At 24.9% G+C, this 17,471-nt stretch overlaps 1 protein-coding gene across 1 annotated transcript; it reads left to right on the top strand.

Moving 5' to 3' along the window:
- The first annotated feature begins 1,233 nt into the window (after positions 1-1,233).
- On the top strand, positions 1,234-15,771 carry LOC129615853 (hexokinase-1-like). The gene is made up of 6 exons (XM_055531241.1): positions 1,234-1,456; positions 13,480-13,633; positions 13,716-14,367; positions 14,439-14,594; positions 14,796-15,087; positions 15,153-15,771. The coding sequence occupies exons 1-6, from the start codon at positions 1,391-1,393 to the stop codon at positions 15,246-15,248; spliced, it is 1,416 nt and encodes a 471-aa protein (XP_055387216.1). The 5' UTR covers positions 1,234-1,390; the 3' UTR covers positions 15,249-15,771.
- Positions 15,772-17,471: the final 1,700 nt, after the last annotated feature.

The following is a 17,471-nucleotide window of genomic DNA, read 5'->3' as shown; positions in this document are numbered from 1 at the left end:
TCTTCAGAAATTTTGGCACGCTGCGCAAAGAGCTGTCGAATCCACATGATAATTAAATTCAACTGGGAAAAATTTTAAGACGTCAACTAAAGCGGCACATAATGACGTTATAAATGGCACATGGCAATTGTATATTCTTGGTAGATCATAAGTTCTTTCAAGGCAATTTGTTACTGATCTGATCAAATGCGACAATTTCCTTTTATTAAAAATTGCATTTAATTTAAATAAAGCTTTTCCTGAATACACTGTTCAAGCAGAGTGAGTTTTCATAATAAAAGTTCAATGATTTCAAATTTCCTATTTTCTAAAATTGCTGCTTGGGCGCCAATCTTTATATAATGAAATGAGAAACTGAAATGATTTGACTTAAAATATTAATAATTGATACTTTCTCCACAAGAGTGAAGAAGTATCAAAAATAAAGCACGATAAATTAAATTGTATTACAGCGGAAAAAAAGCACCCATTTAAAATAAATAGGAAACTGCGAGATCATTAATTGATTGTGCCGTTATAAACACATAAACACACAATGCATACATATTTATTTTTTATGTACATAAGCACCTACTTACTTAATTGTAAAAGTACATATATATAAATAATATATATAAATAATATATGTATATGTATAACATTAGAGACAGTTCATAATTTTTTGTAATATCAAAGTGATAAGAAAAGAAAATAAATAAAAAGAATCATCTAGTCTAGAAATATTCACTTGTGTATTACATTTGTGTTTGAATATGTGTGTGTACTAAAATAAAATATAATACACAATAAATTGCCAATGTTTTGTCAGTAGCGGTAAAAATTAACAATTTTGAAAGATCATATAAAATAGTTTAAACATTTTTCAAATAATTTCAGTTTATTGTGAACCGTCATACAATAAGCGGTGTAAATTAAAATTTCAAATAATAATTAATTTTTTTTCTCCGTTTTAGTAATACGTATAAATTATTAAATTATTCACATACATACTTACATCTATACATAACTTATACATTTTATTAACTAATTAATATTTAAATTTTTTATTAAATTCATAATATAAATATTTGAATGGAATTTAATTCTGAAAATAATTTATTCAAATAAAAAATTAAAATTTTTAATTCATTTATTGGTGAATATTTTAAAAATTATATAAAAATTTTGAAATAAAATAATAAAATTTGTTTTTTATAATTAAGTTTTGTGTAATAAAATAAAATATAAAATTAAATACATATTTTTTTTAATTAAAATATAAAAAAATTTAAATTCAAAAATTTTTTTTAAAAACTGTGATTTTGAAAAATTTGAAGTTTTGAAATAATATTGAAATTTTTTGAAATTTTAAAAATTAAATCTGAAATTTTATTAACAAAATAATATCAAAATGAAGATTTCATCTCCTTACACATTAAAGGATCTACAATTGGCCGATAATAAAAGATGTGAAGAGGTGAGTTTTTTTCAATAAATCAAATATTATGTCAAGATGTGGTGAATTCATAAATGCGTTCTTAGAAATTTAAACGACCTTTTCTCTTGGAATTCTTACGCGGGATTTAAGGAATTATTTTGAATACAAATATTTGAAGTGCTGAAGTATCAAAATTTTTGAGTCAGTAAATAAATTTTATTTTTCAATACATAAGCATTCTGTATTTTATGAAAACCGGAACTTTTCAGTCAAAAAGCTTTTCTAAATATTTCATTATTTTTTTTATACTATTTCGTAAATGTTTGGAAAATACATATCAATGAACGGTTCATTTACAATAAAAATGCACTTTTAAAAAACAAAATGTTTGCTATAATTACACCTATAGGATAGAATTAAAGGCCAACATAACATTTTATTTCCGAATGTTAAGATGCCTACGTACCTATAAGATGTATATATGTTGGAAAATATTAGGTCAAATAAAGTAGTGGAATTAAGGGCTCAGGCAGGCATGCAATTTTTAGTTTTGCGACTTTAGTTTATATTCTAGCGCGCACACATTCAACTGTATGATACAAATGTACACATTCAACTGTATGGATACAAATAAGAATTCAAACAGTTTTTTATTATGACGCGAAATATTTTCAAACTTGTATTAAGCGAAAGAATTACATACATATGTATGTACATATATTTTGAACAAAAATGTTAAATGATAATGAATTTGTATGATTATTGCAGTCTATACCCGTGTTATTATAATTTTTCTGAAAAGAAGTTCGTTTAAGGGAGATTAAATTATTCGACATAATGAAATTTTTATGAATTGGGTCGTTAAATAGTGTTAACAATATAAAATCAATCAAAAGTATTGAATTCGGTTATCTGCCTTCATTATAAAAGATTCACTTATCTCCCTTCATGTTTTCCTTAAAAGATTCTTTTTTAATAAAATATTCCCAATTTTATATTTTGAATTAATTTTTTGCATGACAACAGAATTGTTTTATTGTATGTATGTATATGTATTAAAAATATTTAATTAAATAAAAACAGAAGGCAGTGTTCAATTTTTTCTTATTAAAAATTACTATACCTATACGAAATACACATAATTAAAGTGAAAAATAATAAAGTAAGTTTAAATGTGTTATACTTACATACTTATATATTTACGTACGATATATTATGTGAGAATTATTTTCTATACGTATTCAATTACTTAAAAAAGTGTAAATATAGAGGAGAATACGACGCAAAAAAAATTTTTTTTTTATTTTTCATTTGCACTTCATAAATTCGCATCAACCAAGCTCAAGGTTACAATCAGCGGCAAAATGATCACACAACCATACATACATTTTTAATACAGTTAAATATATATGTACATATACACCTACATAATATATTTATGATACTATAACTTCTATACATAATACGGGGACGACAGCGTAAATACTTATTATTATCTATTTAATAAGAGCATGTATGAATACTTCATATGCCTATATGCATACGTACATACATACATATTAAATATTTTTTTAATATTTTTTGTATTTTCGTTCCAAATTTCATATGTGTATTTATGTATGTACGCACGTACATATCATGTGAATCTATACGAGTATTTCTTTATTATTTTATTATTGAGGGGGCTTGGCTGTTGGAATTCATTATATATGTACATACACACAGCTATGTATACAGATTGAAGATATTTAAATAAATATATGTATAATTGTTTAATTACGTATTTATACGCGACCATACGTTGATACATGTATAACATTTACACAATTGTATAACACTTGTGTGTATATAACAATGTAATGTAATTATTGTAAAATAATTAATATTTTGATTCTTAAGAATTGATTTAAATTTGTACACGTTTTTTTTAATACACATAATATTTGTATTTATTATAATAATACACATAATATTTGTATGTATATTTACATAGGTACATACATATATACGGCATACACTGTATTCATTTAACTACGTGTGCGTATAGTGAGTATTTACGTATGCGTTTACATATGATAAGAATAGGCTAGTAGGTACGTTGTGCACTTGTCGTGCACGTTATTTAATTTACTTTGTATATTACTACAATAAATGCTGTCAAATAGAGTTAATTATCTAAGTTGTGAATTTTTATTTTGTGCATAGTTCTTGATTCATAATTCTTCTTAGTCAGAATATGCTACGAAGTACATGTGATTTTGAGGCATTTGTTAACGAAGACCTGTATTTTTTTGCATGTTAACTTTGTACACCAATCATGCCTCACTTTCATAAATCTATGGAAGTAATATATGGATGTATAGGTATGTATGTAATAAAAATTGAGTTTTTAAATTCATTGAAAAGGAATTTTTTCATTAGGACTGGTTATATACACACATTGACATACAATATAGCCATATAGACGTATAATGCATAATTTACTTGTGTATTATACGTCTGTATGCCATAATGTGTATTTGTTTTTTTGAAAATCTGAAAATAGTTTATTCATGTGTAGCATACATAGGCACATTATGTGTTTTAAAAATATTTATTCAAATTTATTTTAAATAAATAAAAATAAAATTTATTTATGTACACTCGAGGTATACGTTTCTATTATATTGTTTAAAAAAAAAAAAAAAAAAAAAAAACATGAGAAACACATTATGAGCGCCAGCCGCCAATAAAATATTTTTACGCAAACGTTTTATTTTTGAAAATTATCCAACTAATTTGTGTCTAATGGAAATATTCTTGATTTTATTAAATTTCTTTTATTTTACTTGTATATTACTCTTACGGAGGATGGGTAAACTGATGTAAAAATAAAATTATACCTACGTTGAATTGCAATTCTTTTTTTCTATTTTTGTTTTGTTTTTTTTTACTTTCTACCTTCTACTCTGACAATAAATTGAAATACTTTCAAATTCATGCAAAATATGCATATATACATAATAAAAATTATTACAGCCAGTACCTATTTACACCACTTTTCTAATTCCAATAATAGATAATAGGCTTAAAATGCGTTTGTGTTGGTATAAAATTTTGATAAAAACTTGTACATTAACATACTTTTGACTTTACAATTATATTTCTGTTTCTAAATCCAATTTAGGTGAAAAAATATGATATTAAAGTTCTTTGACCCTTCGTCGATGTTAATTACTAAAAATAAAAATCAAATTTATTTATGACTGATCTATGATCTCCTGCTATTTTTGATTAAATATATTTCATTTTTTCCAATATAAACGCACATACATTAAAGAAATTATAATTTAAATTGAAAATCGTAAAAAAAACAAAAAAATTTAACAATAGGTATATTTATGTATGTGTGGTTTACCAAAACATTAAAGAATCGCGCGTGAAATTTCTAAAATAAAGAAAATTTAATAAACACTGCGTAATTTAAATTTTTGCCAATTTTTTTTGGAAATTCAATTTTATTTTTGGAATAATTTTGAGTTACATAACATAAAATATTTGTTTGTATTATAAGAAGTACAAACCTTCATTTCGTACTTTAAGTATTAATTTTTGTTAAAAAAAAATATGATTGCTCTTTTTTGAGCCACTATAGCTCTAAACTGACTATCAAAAAATCAAAATTTAGAGAAAATTGGCGCTTAACAATAATAATTAAATAAAATAGTTTTTTTTCTAACAGTATGGCATTGATAAGAACTTGACCCATATCATCAAATAGAAGAAAGCAAACGACCGCTTGTAACGATATTTATGAGTGTACGCAACATTGAACATTATGTAAGCAAACATACATACATACATAATTTATTAATTTATCTTTAAACGAAACGAGTTGACTTTTTTTTGTTGTGGAATTTTTTAAAAGTCTTCAGTATATTGAACAAAAATTTGATAAGCGATTTAGTATGCGTATTTAAGTATGCGTATAGTTGCTATGCCTGCTGTGATGGCAATAAAAATTCACATAAAACTGTAAATTTATATAGGGGACAAAAAATATTTGTACTTATACACATTAACATTTATGTATGTATGTACGTTCATATAAAAATTTTTGTTATAAATAAAATTTTAAAATTGTATTCAAAACCATTACGAACGCTGTCATTTAAATAAAATTTTTCTAAACTGTGCGTATATATTATCAAATGTACTTGTATACATACAATATTATGTGTAATTGTAGATCTTGTCAAGTATTAGATTATAATTTTGTATTTGTTCTATAATTTTTGGAATTGATGTTATTTGTGGACTTATTTTATGACACTGTTCATTTTATTGTGGAAATAGTGGCGTTCACGAAATGGTGAAATTTTATATTAACAGTTTTAAAAGTGTTTAAGATTTGAGGTGCGAAATCGGTAAATCTGTTAAAGAGTTAAATATTTTCCCTAAGGTCAATAATTTATAAATTAATTAGTAAGATTTTTAGTTTTGATAATTAATTTGAACATGATTTTGTAACTCAAATTATCCAAAACTTTAGATTTTAAACTTCTGTGCTATATTTTATTGAAGAGGAAAACAAAAAAATAACATGCAAAAACCACTTCATGGAAACGGACTAGTAAATTCCTTTATGGTCAAACTAAGTTGACATTCATTGAGTTGAGTGCTATTCTCGTATATGTTTCCTTTTTTTAAAAAGGAGAGTAATTCCGTTAGAAATATTGCTTGTTATAACATTTGCATAATATTAATTTACATCATTCATCTGGTAATACTCTAATCCTTTAAAAACCATAAAATAAAAAATATCAAAGTTCAATATTTAATATTTTGTGATAATGAAAATTTAATTAATAAAAAAAAAATCGTTGATAAAATTTAAACTAAACCCAAATATTTTGATAAGATATTAAAAATTGGCGTTCTTGAGTCTGTAAGACCTTCAACTGTGCACACTGTGCAATTAATATAAGTGATAATAATTTTAATCCTAGGAATATTTTATGCTTTTGCTTCTTATCAAATTTAATTGTACAATTTTCATTATCAACTATGTATGTCTGATAAAGCCGAAAAAAAATTATTCTTGTTCGTATACTTAGTGACTCAAAATTTTCAAATTTTTAGCAAATATCTACTAATACTTTGTTTGCTAGTTGTGATCACGTTTTTCGCTGTGATCACGCTTTTCAATTAAAAAGCTTAGAAATCATACCATCATATGGTATGAATATTTTAATTGTTATCAAATCGTATTACTCAAAATTTTGAAATTTCGTGCGAACAAGAAAAAAACCATATTTAATTTTCATATAAGTATTTTGAATTTTTTATTTCGCTAACTTAAAAAGATTAATTGACCCTAGAATTAATCAATATGAAATAGTAAAAAAGCAAAAAGAAATTGCAAAAGCATTTAAGATTTGTTTTTAATCTGTCTGAGAATTCTGGGTTATAAACTTTGTTTTTATTACATAGTGATCGTCTTATCAATTTTAATTATTTTTTTCTTTGTGTATGAATTTATGTAGTATCCACGATACTACATAATATGCATACAATTTATATACGCACATACATATAGTTATTGTATGGTAAATATTTTTTAATTACTATTGAAATAATTATATCGCCTCATTTGAATAAAAATTCATGTATAAAAATTTTATAATAAGAAAATGAAAAATTATTTTGCAATTAAGTACTGGTGTACATTTTTATAGATTCGCGTTATTTTGATTGTAGATCTAGAGTTGAGTTTGTTGTAGAAATAATTATAGGAATTATGAATTACCGAAATTATTTGTAGAGCTTTTATTGATGACTCTTCCTGTGGGAGAAGAATTGTGATAACCTCTCAAAATCTGTGAACAACCACCTTATCGGAACTGTGAAATTGGTTATAACAGGGCATTTTCTGTAGATAGATGAACACGTCAAGAGAATGGTGTCCCAGCAAACGCTCTCTGCAGGAGCTGTTGTGAGGAGAAGGAAGAACAGAAATGGCAGCTCATCTCCTGTGCTTTGTCACATATCTTTTTGGGAGTTACGGACGTAGCGATAACTTAATCTAAGAGTTTCAAAACTTTCGATTTTATGCCCACTAAGTATTGTGGCAGTACACTAACCCCAATGAGTATTAAAAAATCTTTGCTTAAATTCAAGTACTAGGCTTGTTCAAAAATATCTGTGAGCACGCACTTTCAAGAAATACACGTTTTTTAAACAAACTGAATACTTGCCAAATGGTAATTAAAAATTTATATCAAAGACTTAAGGGCACCTAAGCAGTCACTATCTAATACACTAACAAAATTCCTATAAAATTGTTATTAGAAATATTAGAAAGTTTGAAATAGAAATAAAATGGTTTTAGGTCTACAAGTACTTACTAAAAAAACATTAATAAAACAAAATAAAATTTCTTGTTTTATGAGTCTAGACTTGACTATAAAATGAGACGATTATTTTTCTTTTCAAAAATTATTTTTATTAATGTTATTAAATTGCTAATTTTAACATCTTTTTTGTGACATTAAAAAAGTTCATAATTGTCATAAAGTTTAAAAGAATATTGTATAGGTACACTAATTAATTAATTAATTAATATTGTTTTAATATCAAATTGTCATTAAAATCAAATAAAACTTGTAAAGATGTTGACGGCGATAAAACAAAATAATAATCACGAAACAGGTGTCTTAATGTCATTTTAATAGGTACACAAACATTTTGATAAAAAAGGTTAAATCGTCATTAACTGTGATCCTAAAATATGTGTGTATACAGTAGTAAAAATTATAAAATAAATTTGGATGAAAAAAAGTAAAGATACAAATTTAAAATGTCATTTATGACTTTTCACAAGGTGCCTCTTATAAATACCTACAGCTGCATTACATTTGAATTGTTTCAGTTCATATTTTAAGATTTCCAGTTAATTTTATTACACATTTTTCGCTTTAGTCAGTGAGTGTACGCTACGAGTGTAAATTTTACGCTTTGGTCGTACAGTTACTTATGGTACACAATCAGAAGAAGATTTTTTCAGGGCAACAAACATTAAATAATACATATACTTCTTTAATCTGCCAAAAAAATACATGCATGATTGTGCTATCTTTCTCTTCCATTAATGAAACGGACACTTGCAGAGACCGCAATCAGCGAACTCAATCTTATTTAAGAAACAGCGTCACGACAAATGCTGCTATTAGCTTTCTTTTATTCACATTGTTGACCGGGTGTTTTTTATAAGAACTAAAGCGTGTGTCCGGCGATTTTTGGGAAAAATTTAAAATTCTCAACACTTTTTTTACATAATATATTTATTAGAAACTTTTTTATTGCATAATATATTTATAAGGAACTTTGCACACATTGTATTAAATTACATGTTTTAATATTTTTTAAGAGTATGATAGGCTTCGTTATCGAAAGACGTCGTATGACGTTCCCGGTCAACAATGTGTTAAAAACAACTAGCTTGCCACATTTCGATACTTACGTTATATGCAAGGTTGTCTTGGTTTTCATTTTAAATGAAAAATTCAAATTTGATTTGAGAAACACTGCCCATTAAAGAAAGGTAATTAAAATAACGAAATAAAGGAACTACAAAAAAAAACACAAAAAGAATAAAATAAAAATCACATCCTTGAAAACGGTAAAAATTTCCAGTTTAACAAATTTCATTTTTTTCATGTCATTTTTATTTTAAACCCGTTAAGAAAGCATTTTTTTTATTTTATGTTTTTTGAGCAGTAAACAAACTTTATAACGGTTTGTTAATTTTATTAATAATTTTCTTTTGTTTTATTATTGTTATTAAATTTTATGTTTTCATTTGATTGTTGGATAACATAACACTTAAGGGGTGGTACAGCGGTTTTACGTATGTTTAAATGGAATAAATGGCGTATGTTTAAATGGAAATGTTGGTATGAGTGTAAATGGAAATGTTGGTATGAGTATTGTAATAACGTTAAACATGATTGTCATAAAGTTTGGTGAAATTTTCATTTTTATGAAATCGTAAAAGAAAATTTATTAACAAATTTACACAAAATTTTTTTTTTTTTAAATTATTCGCCGTATATACAAAACACTTTCGTATTTATACTTACGTACCTACAGAATTTTGAGAATGAAAAATTAAATTTAATGACTTTTTAATTCGAATATTAAATAAAATGTCAAAAATTGACGGGAAATCAAAGTGAATATTTTAACATTGAAATGAAATTTTCTAAAATTAACTCTTTATATTTCTGTTATAAAAATTAAATTTAATAAAAATAAAGTTTGGGGCACTCTTCAATCACACCTAGTGTGTGATTACAATAGAAAGATATAATTGCCAAGAAGGTTATACATTCAAAATATCATTAAAGGCTTTACCGTTGCATCAATAAAATGCCGCCAAATTTTATGGAAACATTTAAATTTTTTCTGCTTCTTATTTTTTTATATTTATTTTATTCCAATAATTTATTGTCACCTAGACCTACCTTAATAATAATAAATTTTTGTTTTTTTTAATTAATTATCATAATTTGTATCTAATGTTTTTTTTTATGATTTAACAATTTTTAAATATCATTTAAATAATTCACAGATATTATTGATAAAAACTCGTTTAAGCATACCTAAAATATCAATACAGTTTCATTTTACGCTTATTACTTTTGCTTTTGATATTCTTAATCTACATGTGTCTCACGCCTGATATTAATAAGTACTGTTATAATGTTGCGGCATTATTTATTAGGAATTCCATAATACTTCGTTTTTTTGTATCAAATATTTTTATTCACACATAAATTACTAGAATATTTACATTTGATTTTAAATTTTATTCAAATTTTCATATAGTTTAATTAAATACCTTTGTTTATTTTCTGTATATTATATGTTATATTTCTGAATAATGTTATTTTTAATTATATATGTGTTAAAAGTAGATGTTAGTTTATTTAAATAGTATGTTTACATACGTTATTTCTGTGTATTTTAATTAAATAAAAACACTATCAAACTTAAATGAAGCAAATGTTTTGCACGGCCTTTAAAAAGGGTTAATATTTTCATACATTTATTAACTTTTGTCTTCAGAAACCGGCCAAGGCCTCTAGGATTTACTCAATAAGAAGAGATATTGAAATCCCTTGTGCAAAGTGAGTCTCCGGCCACGATTTTCTTGTTCGTATCTGCTATCAACAAATTTACTATCTTTGTTCCACAGGTTTACCTCGGTAGAATCGAATTAACAAAATTCTTTACGAATTTAAGCACAGGATGAATAAAATCAATTATCTCCACTTTGTGTCCCTTGTCGAAAGAAAATGGGAGCATAATCCACATAGCCATGGGACCAATATGATGCGGCTCTCAATCGTACTTCGGATTGCGCAGCCATCTGCCGGCCCAGTATATCTAATGGCAAGAGAATCTCAAGAACTTGAGTTGCGGTGGAGCACAACATCCCACTAATACATACCATTGCAATTTGCTTATAAATTTGAGGTTCGCAGCAACACTTAGTGGCAGCCGCAATACCAGAGTACTGTTCGTCAGGATCTGTCTAACTATCGCGGTTCATAGCCATTTAACCATGTTTAATTTCAGACTCCATCTCTTTGCGATGGTTTTCCTGCACGAGTAAAGCACAATACTTACTTTCTTTACTCTTTCCGTAATGTAAAATTTTCAGTTTGGCCTTGAATCAAGAATCAGATACAGGAACCTAACCTTCCTGCTTAAGCATAGGCAGATTCCGTTGAGTTTCGGCTGATTCACAAAAAATAACGTTCCTTAGATACTAAATAATGACGGCACCCCTGTAGTATTTGACAGTCACTGATATTAATTAAATGATGTTCTATTCAAGGTATTCTTAAAAAGACTTAAAATTTCTTCTAACCTAAGCTATCTTTTAATATACTTATAATGTTGAAGCGATTTAAATGAAAGTCCACGTTTTTAGTTGAATTTATATTTGAAAAAATATACATTTGTACATTTATGTAAAATTTTTTTTGCAATTCTTTACTACTAAATGACATTTCAAATAAAACACTGATTTATATTACATTTGAGCAATTTACATTATCAAAATTTTATAACAATATAGGCTCACACTATGTAAGTACACTATATTATACTTGTATTAAATTCCATAATAATTATTCTAATTTCGCTCAAGTAACTTCAAATATTGTACTTGAAAATTCAAATGATTGTTGACATTTCTCGTTTTACAAATGAACCGCCAAACCTAAATTATTTAAAATGTTAGATGTAAAGGAGAGTAAATTGATTGACGTGATTTTCATGTCATTACAAAGATACTTGATAGTATATAGAACTCTACATTATTATGTAGATCTAAGATTTCTAGAAGTTTGTATTGGAAGTAAACAATGTAGCTTTCAATAAACTTTTACTTATATTACTATTGTTATTATTATTTAATTTGAAAAGCGATTAAGTAATTGAATGAGAAAAGAGAAAGAAAAAGATTGATAAATTACTGGTTATGGGGTGGTAAAATGCTTACTAAATCATCATTGAAATTGAAATGAATTGAAATGATTGCCATGTAGTAGTTAGAGTAACTTAAAGACTCTTATGATAATTTAAAATTTAATCGTTACATTAGAATAAATGAAATTGTTAGAAAAAGAAAATTAAAAGATGAAAAAAAAAATTTTAATGCGCAAAAATATTAGAATTTTTTTTTTTCTATAGTATTTAAATTAGATTTAAGAAAAAGCGGTATTTCTACTTAATACCAACTGTAAAATGAGTACCTACCTATTTTTGAATTAAATTGTAAATTGTATTCCCTAGTGGATTGTATAAAAAAAATGTAAATTGATCATGCATTTTATAATGACGTTTTGCATGATGTTTTGCATGATTTAAATTTACACAATTATTACACAAATAATAAAATTCTATGCTAAATTTTTTGTACAAAACACAACGGATCTGACATAATTTAAAAAATCAAATTGAAAATTATAAAAAGAAAATCGGAAACATTATGTGAAACTTAATATAAATCGAGCTTTTTGTACCTCAGTTAACATTTTATTCAAAAACAATACTAAAATGTATATTTTGTAACTTAAATTAAAGAAGTTGAAAAGAAGCTTTACAAGTTTTTGTTTACGATTTTAATTGTATTTTGATTTAAAATTTGATTGACAGGAATATAAAAACTACCTTCTACTATGATACCGTAATTTATGTAATTAACAAAGTCTAGGAATGTATGTCGAATTTAATTTTAGATTTCAATATTTGTTGGACATTAATTTAAACTACTAATTCCAAATAATTAAACAATTTTGAACTCTTTAGTGTATTTAGGGTAAATAGGGTAATAACAGTTTTCATGCGTTCCTGGACGAAATTGAGAAACTGTTTTTGAACTAACAAAATCATATTATTTTTTACAAGTGAGGTATGGCTATTGAAATCGTTCAAAAGATCGAGAATCGTACTATTAATAACATTGAATTGCAATTGTCTAATTCATTGCCAAACAGTTTTTGATTACACTCTAAAATTACTATTTTTGTCCACTCCTCCAATAGTAGCTGTTTTAATCTAAAATTTGGTAAAATTGCTTAATATAGCTTTTTATATAAGGTTCATCTTAAAGCAAAAATTCAATTTATTTACCAATATTTTATACCTATAATAAATTCATTTGAATAAACTAAATTCTTCTGGTTAAAACTAATTATATTAAAATATCAACTGAAAGGTTAAAAATAAAGTCAATTATGTAAAATAGGATTTAGCGAACTAGTAAAGGATTGATAAGAATATTGAAATTTTTCCCTTAAAAAAATAGCAAGGTTATTTTAACTGATTCAAAATAATAATGACAACAAAAAAAATTCTATGATAAGAATGAGCATTTATTACGTCTTTTAATGTTACTGACGGAATAATCTAATAAAAAAAAATCTTAATGTAGCCTTTAATCTCTTGATTTGTTTCTAAAAATATTTTTTACTTACACTTTGTTTTGTTTTTCTGTTTTTTCATTACAGATCAAAGGTATGCTGGAAAGATTTCATCTAAACAAAGATCATGTTCAGGGTATTGTTAAGGCTTTTGAATCTGAAATTGAATTGGCTTTAAAGGATCAACCATCATCACTTCTCATGGAAAATACATATATACCTGAATTACCAGATGGAACTGGTAAGTTATTTTATTATTTTGCTTTTAATTAAAATTCTAATTAAAATTTATTTTCTTTTACTATTTTTTATGCTTTGTATAGAGAAAGGTCTCTACTTAGCCTTAGATCTTGGTGGTACAAATTTTCGTGTTATTCTTCTTGAATTAGATAATGCCGAAGTTAAACATGAATATGTTCAAAAATTTCATATTGATGATGATGTTCGGGTATCCGAAGGTGATAAAATATTTGATTTTCTTGCAAAATGTGTCAATGATTTTTTACATGAACATGGCGCACATCATGAAAAAATTGCAATGGGTTTTACATTTTCATTTCCAATGAAACAACATAGCTTACATTCAGCTAGTTTAAAAAAATGGACAAAATCATTTCATTGTCCGGCAATTGTTGGTGAAGATGTTGTATTAAAATTACAGAATGCTTTAAATCGTATCAAAAGAAGTAATATTGAAGTATTAGCAATTATGAACGATACCACTGGAACATTATTACAAGGTGCCAAATTAGATCATCAAACACGTATCGGTATTGTTGTTGGTACAGGGACAAATGCAGCATATATTGAACATGCTGAACGTGTTAAACATTGGGAACAAAAACGTCATGGTGAAACAAATGTTGTTGTTGTATCTGAATGGGGTGGCTTTGGAGATAATGGTGTTATTGATTTTTGTAAAACAGAATTTGATATTGAAGTAGATCAAAATTCATTGAATTGCCACAATTATACGTAAGTTATTAAAAAAAAAATTTGACTTATGTAATTTTAAAATAATAAGATGATTCGTTTTTTCATTTTAGTTTTGAAAAATATATCAGTGGAAAATATATTGGAGAAACGTGTCGTGTTATAATCAAGAAACTTCAAGAGAAAAAATTACTTTTCGCTAATGCCAATCCAGAAAAACTACCTCATCCGTACAAATTTTGTTCTAGTAATTTATCTTCAATAGAAGAGTGAGTTGAAAAATTTCTTAAAATTTATTTTTTTTTTAATTAAAAACAATGAAGTGATAAAAGTAGGAGACCTCAAATTCAAATATTTTTTAAAACGCGATATTTCCGAATTTCTGTGCTTTTGTTTTCATTTACAAAAAATTCATTAAAAAAATTATAAAATCTTTAATTTCTGTCTTTTTTCTTGTTTTTTTTGCGCAGTGATCATTTGAAAACTAATCAAAATAATTGTGGAACGAAAAAAGTTCTTGAAGACTTCGGTTACGTTTATGGTAAAGATTTTCATGATGAAGACATTGAAATCGTTCAGTATATTGTTGGTATTATTGAAAAACGTGCTGCAACACTATTATCGGCTGTGACATCTGTACTTGTTAATAGAATGGATGAAAGTAATGTTACAGTAGCTATTGACGGTTCAGTTTATAAACATCATCATAGGTTTAGGCAATGGTATCATCAAATGACAAATGAATTAGCCCCAGAAAAGAATGTAAAAAATAAAAATCTTGTAAATAATTTTGAAAAATTCTACAATTGTTCCTTATTTCTTTTTAGATCAAATTTATTTTAGCGGAAGATGGAAGCGGTAAAGGTGCAGCTTTGGCAGCAGCAATAGCTAGAAAAATAGAAGATAGACATTATGAAGAATAATTTTTTTTTGTTTTGAATATTTTTTTGTTATTTTTGTTAATTATTTTAGTTGTAATATTTTTTCCTGATTAGACTTTTTTTTTTATAAAGTAATTACGTATACATACAATTAGACTTTAGTAATAGGTTGATATTATTATATAATTTTATTATTATTTGAGATTCAAAAAAAAAAAGAGATTAATTAAAATGAAAATAAAATCAATTAGAGAGTATAGTACAGAGGTTTTGCCATATTCGAATGTTTAGAATAAATTTTAATTTTTTGGTTTTTTTTTTATTAAATTCATTGCAAATTTTTTAGATTTGAAAAAAAATCGAGAAAAATTTTTGGGAAAAAATTAATTTTTATAATTTTTTTGATTGTTTTAAAAAAATATTTTATGATTTTTGCCAAAAAAAAAATATAATAAAACAATTGTGAATGCATTTTATGATCTTCCATCTAAGATTTACATTTTAATATTATATTAAATATATATTGTATATTATTTTACTCATATTATTTAAGAAATAAAGTATACAAGTTTAAAAAAATAAGGATGACTGTTTCAATTTGCATAAATACAATTATAAATTAATAGACGTATCTAGCTGCCGTACCGGCCAAGTCATCCAACCATATATCTACATTAGAATTATTTTAATATATTAAAACAAAATTTAAATACTGAAAAATTAAAAAAAAAACCTATAGGTTTAATAGCTGGCTCAAAGACAAAGTGGACAATACAAATAGAGAAAGTTTGGTAAAATTGAGGACTGCAACTTTGCTAACAAATCTGCCTAAATGTTGGCTAAACAACAAAAAGATTACGAATTACATAGAGATTTATTATACTTACTGAATATTTTGAATAACTTAATTTTATAATACCTTTCATAACCAATGTTTTTTATGCCACAGCATTTATAAAAAAAAAAATTTTTGAATTCAATATTTCAAATAAACACCATGTTTAACAAATGTACTGGGAATTTAATGACACAATAAGAATGTAAAAATGTTAACATGATTACAATAGTCATTCATTTTAACCACTACTGGAACTACCATGTATTCATGTTCGCACATATTTTTTTTTGTTTTAAATTTTTTTACATTTAATTCAAAAATTCAAAGAGAGAGAGAAGTGTGAGGTTGTCAAAATATATTCATATGTCACATTTTCATATCTTCTTTTTTCTTTATTATTTTTTTGTGTATATTTTAATTAAATATGAATATTTTAATAATAAAAATAAAAATATAATTAAAGTACAATGGAAAAATATTTTTTTATTATTTTGAAAATTTTATTTTTTTTTTTAATTCTATTATAATCCATTTGTCAGATTGACCATTAAAAGCATTAATTTTGAAATAAAAATAAATAAAAAAAAATTTAAATAGATTAAATGTAATTTGTATTTAGTTTATAATAAATTATTTTTAATTAGAATGCGATTAATTAGTTGAATACATTTTCATAATTATTTGTGGAAAAATAATAAAAATAAAAAAACACAATGATTTATGAATTTAATAAACTTCATAAATTTATATTAAATGTTATTTTTTTACTTTGTTTTTAATTATATTATTTAAAACAATAAAAAAAAGATTACAATTAAAAAAAGTTTATTAACTTTTGAATATTTTTAATTGCTCTTTCGAAGTTTTGGCAAGAACTTTCATGTTAAATACATTGTTTTTTTTTTATTTTTAGTCTATAATGCATTGCAGTGGAACATGTTCTTTTAAAGCTGTTCAAAAATAGGAAAACAAATAATAATAACAATGACTTTGTTGATCTTGGTACATAAGAAAAGTTAATTAACAACTTGAACAAGAAATTTGAGATAAAAAAACTGAATGCTTTGAAGCAATTGAATTACCTGGAAACCAAATTGAAGAATTCATTTTGAAAATAGTTTTGAAAGGCTTCTTAAAATTTATTCTACTTTATAATTTGTATCTGGACACACAGGCTGCATGCATATTTCAAAAAATTATTCCACTGCAATCTAATGTTAATATTCTACAAAATTTTGTTATGTAACTACAAAAATTTTATTTTAACCATATTTTAAATTAAATCTATAGAAATTTTAACAAATCATCATCATTTAACGTAAATAAAAAAATAATTATATTGTAATAATATAAAAACCAAAAAAAAATAGACTTTTCACGTAATTTTAGTAATAAATAACATGACAATTACAAATTTTATAACCATA

This window comes from Condylostylus longicornis, unplaced genomic scaffold (genome assembly GCF_029603195.1).
Source record: "Condylostylus longicornis isolate FDR11 unplaced genomic scaffold, ASM2960319v2 ptg000005l, whole genome shotgun sequence".
Taxonomy (NCBI): domain Eukaryota; kingdom Metazoa; phylum Arthropoda; class Insecta; order Diptera; family Dolichopodidae; genus Condylostylus; species Condylostylus longicornis.
The sequence above is the reverse complement of the archived record's forward strand: the minus strand, read 5'-3'. Positions and strand labels throughout refer to the sequence as shown.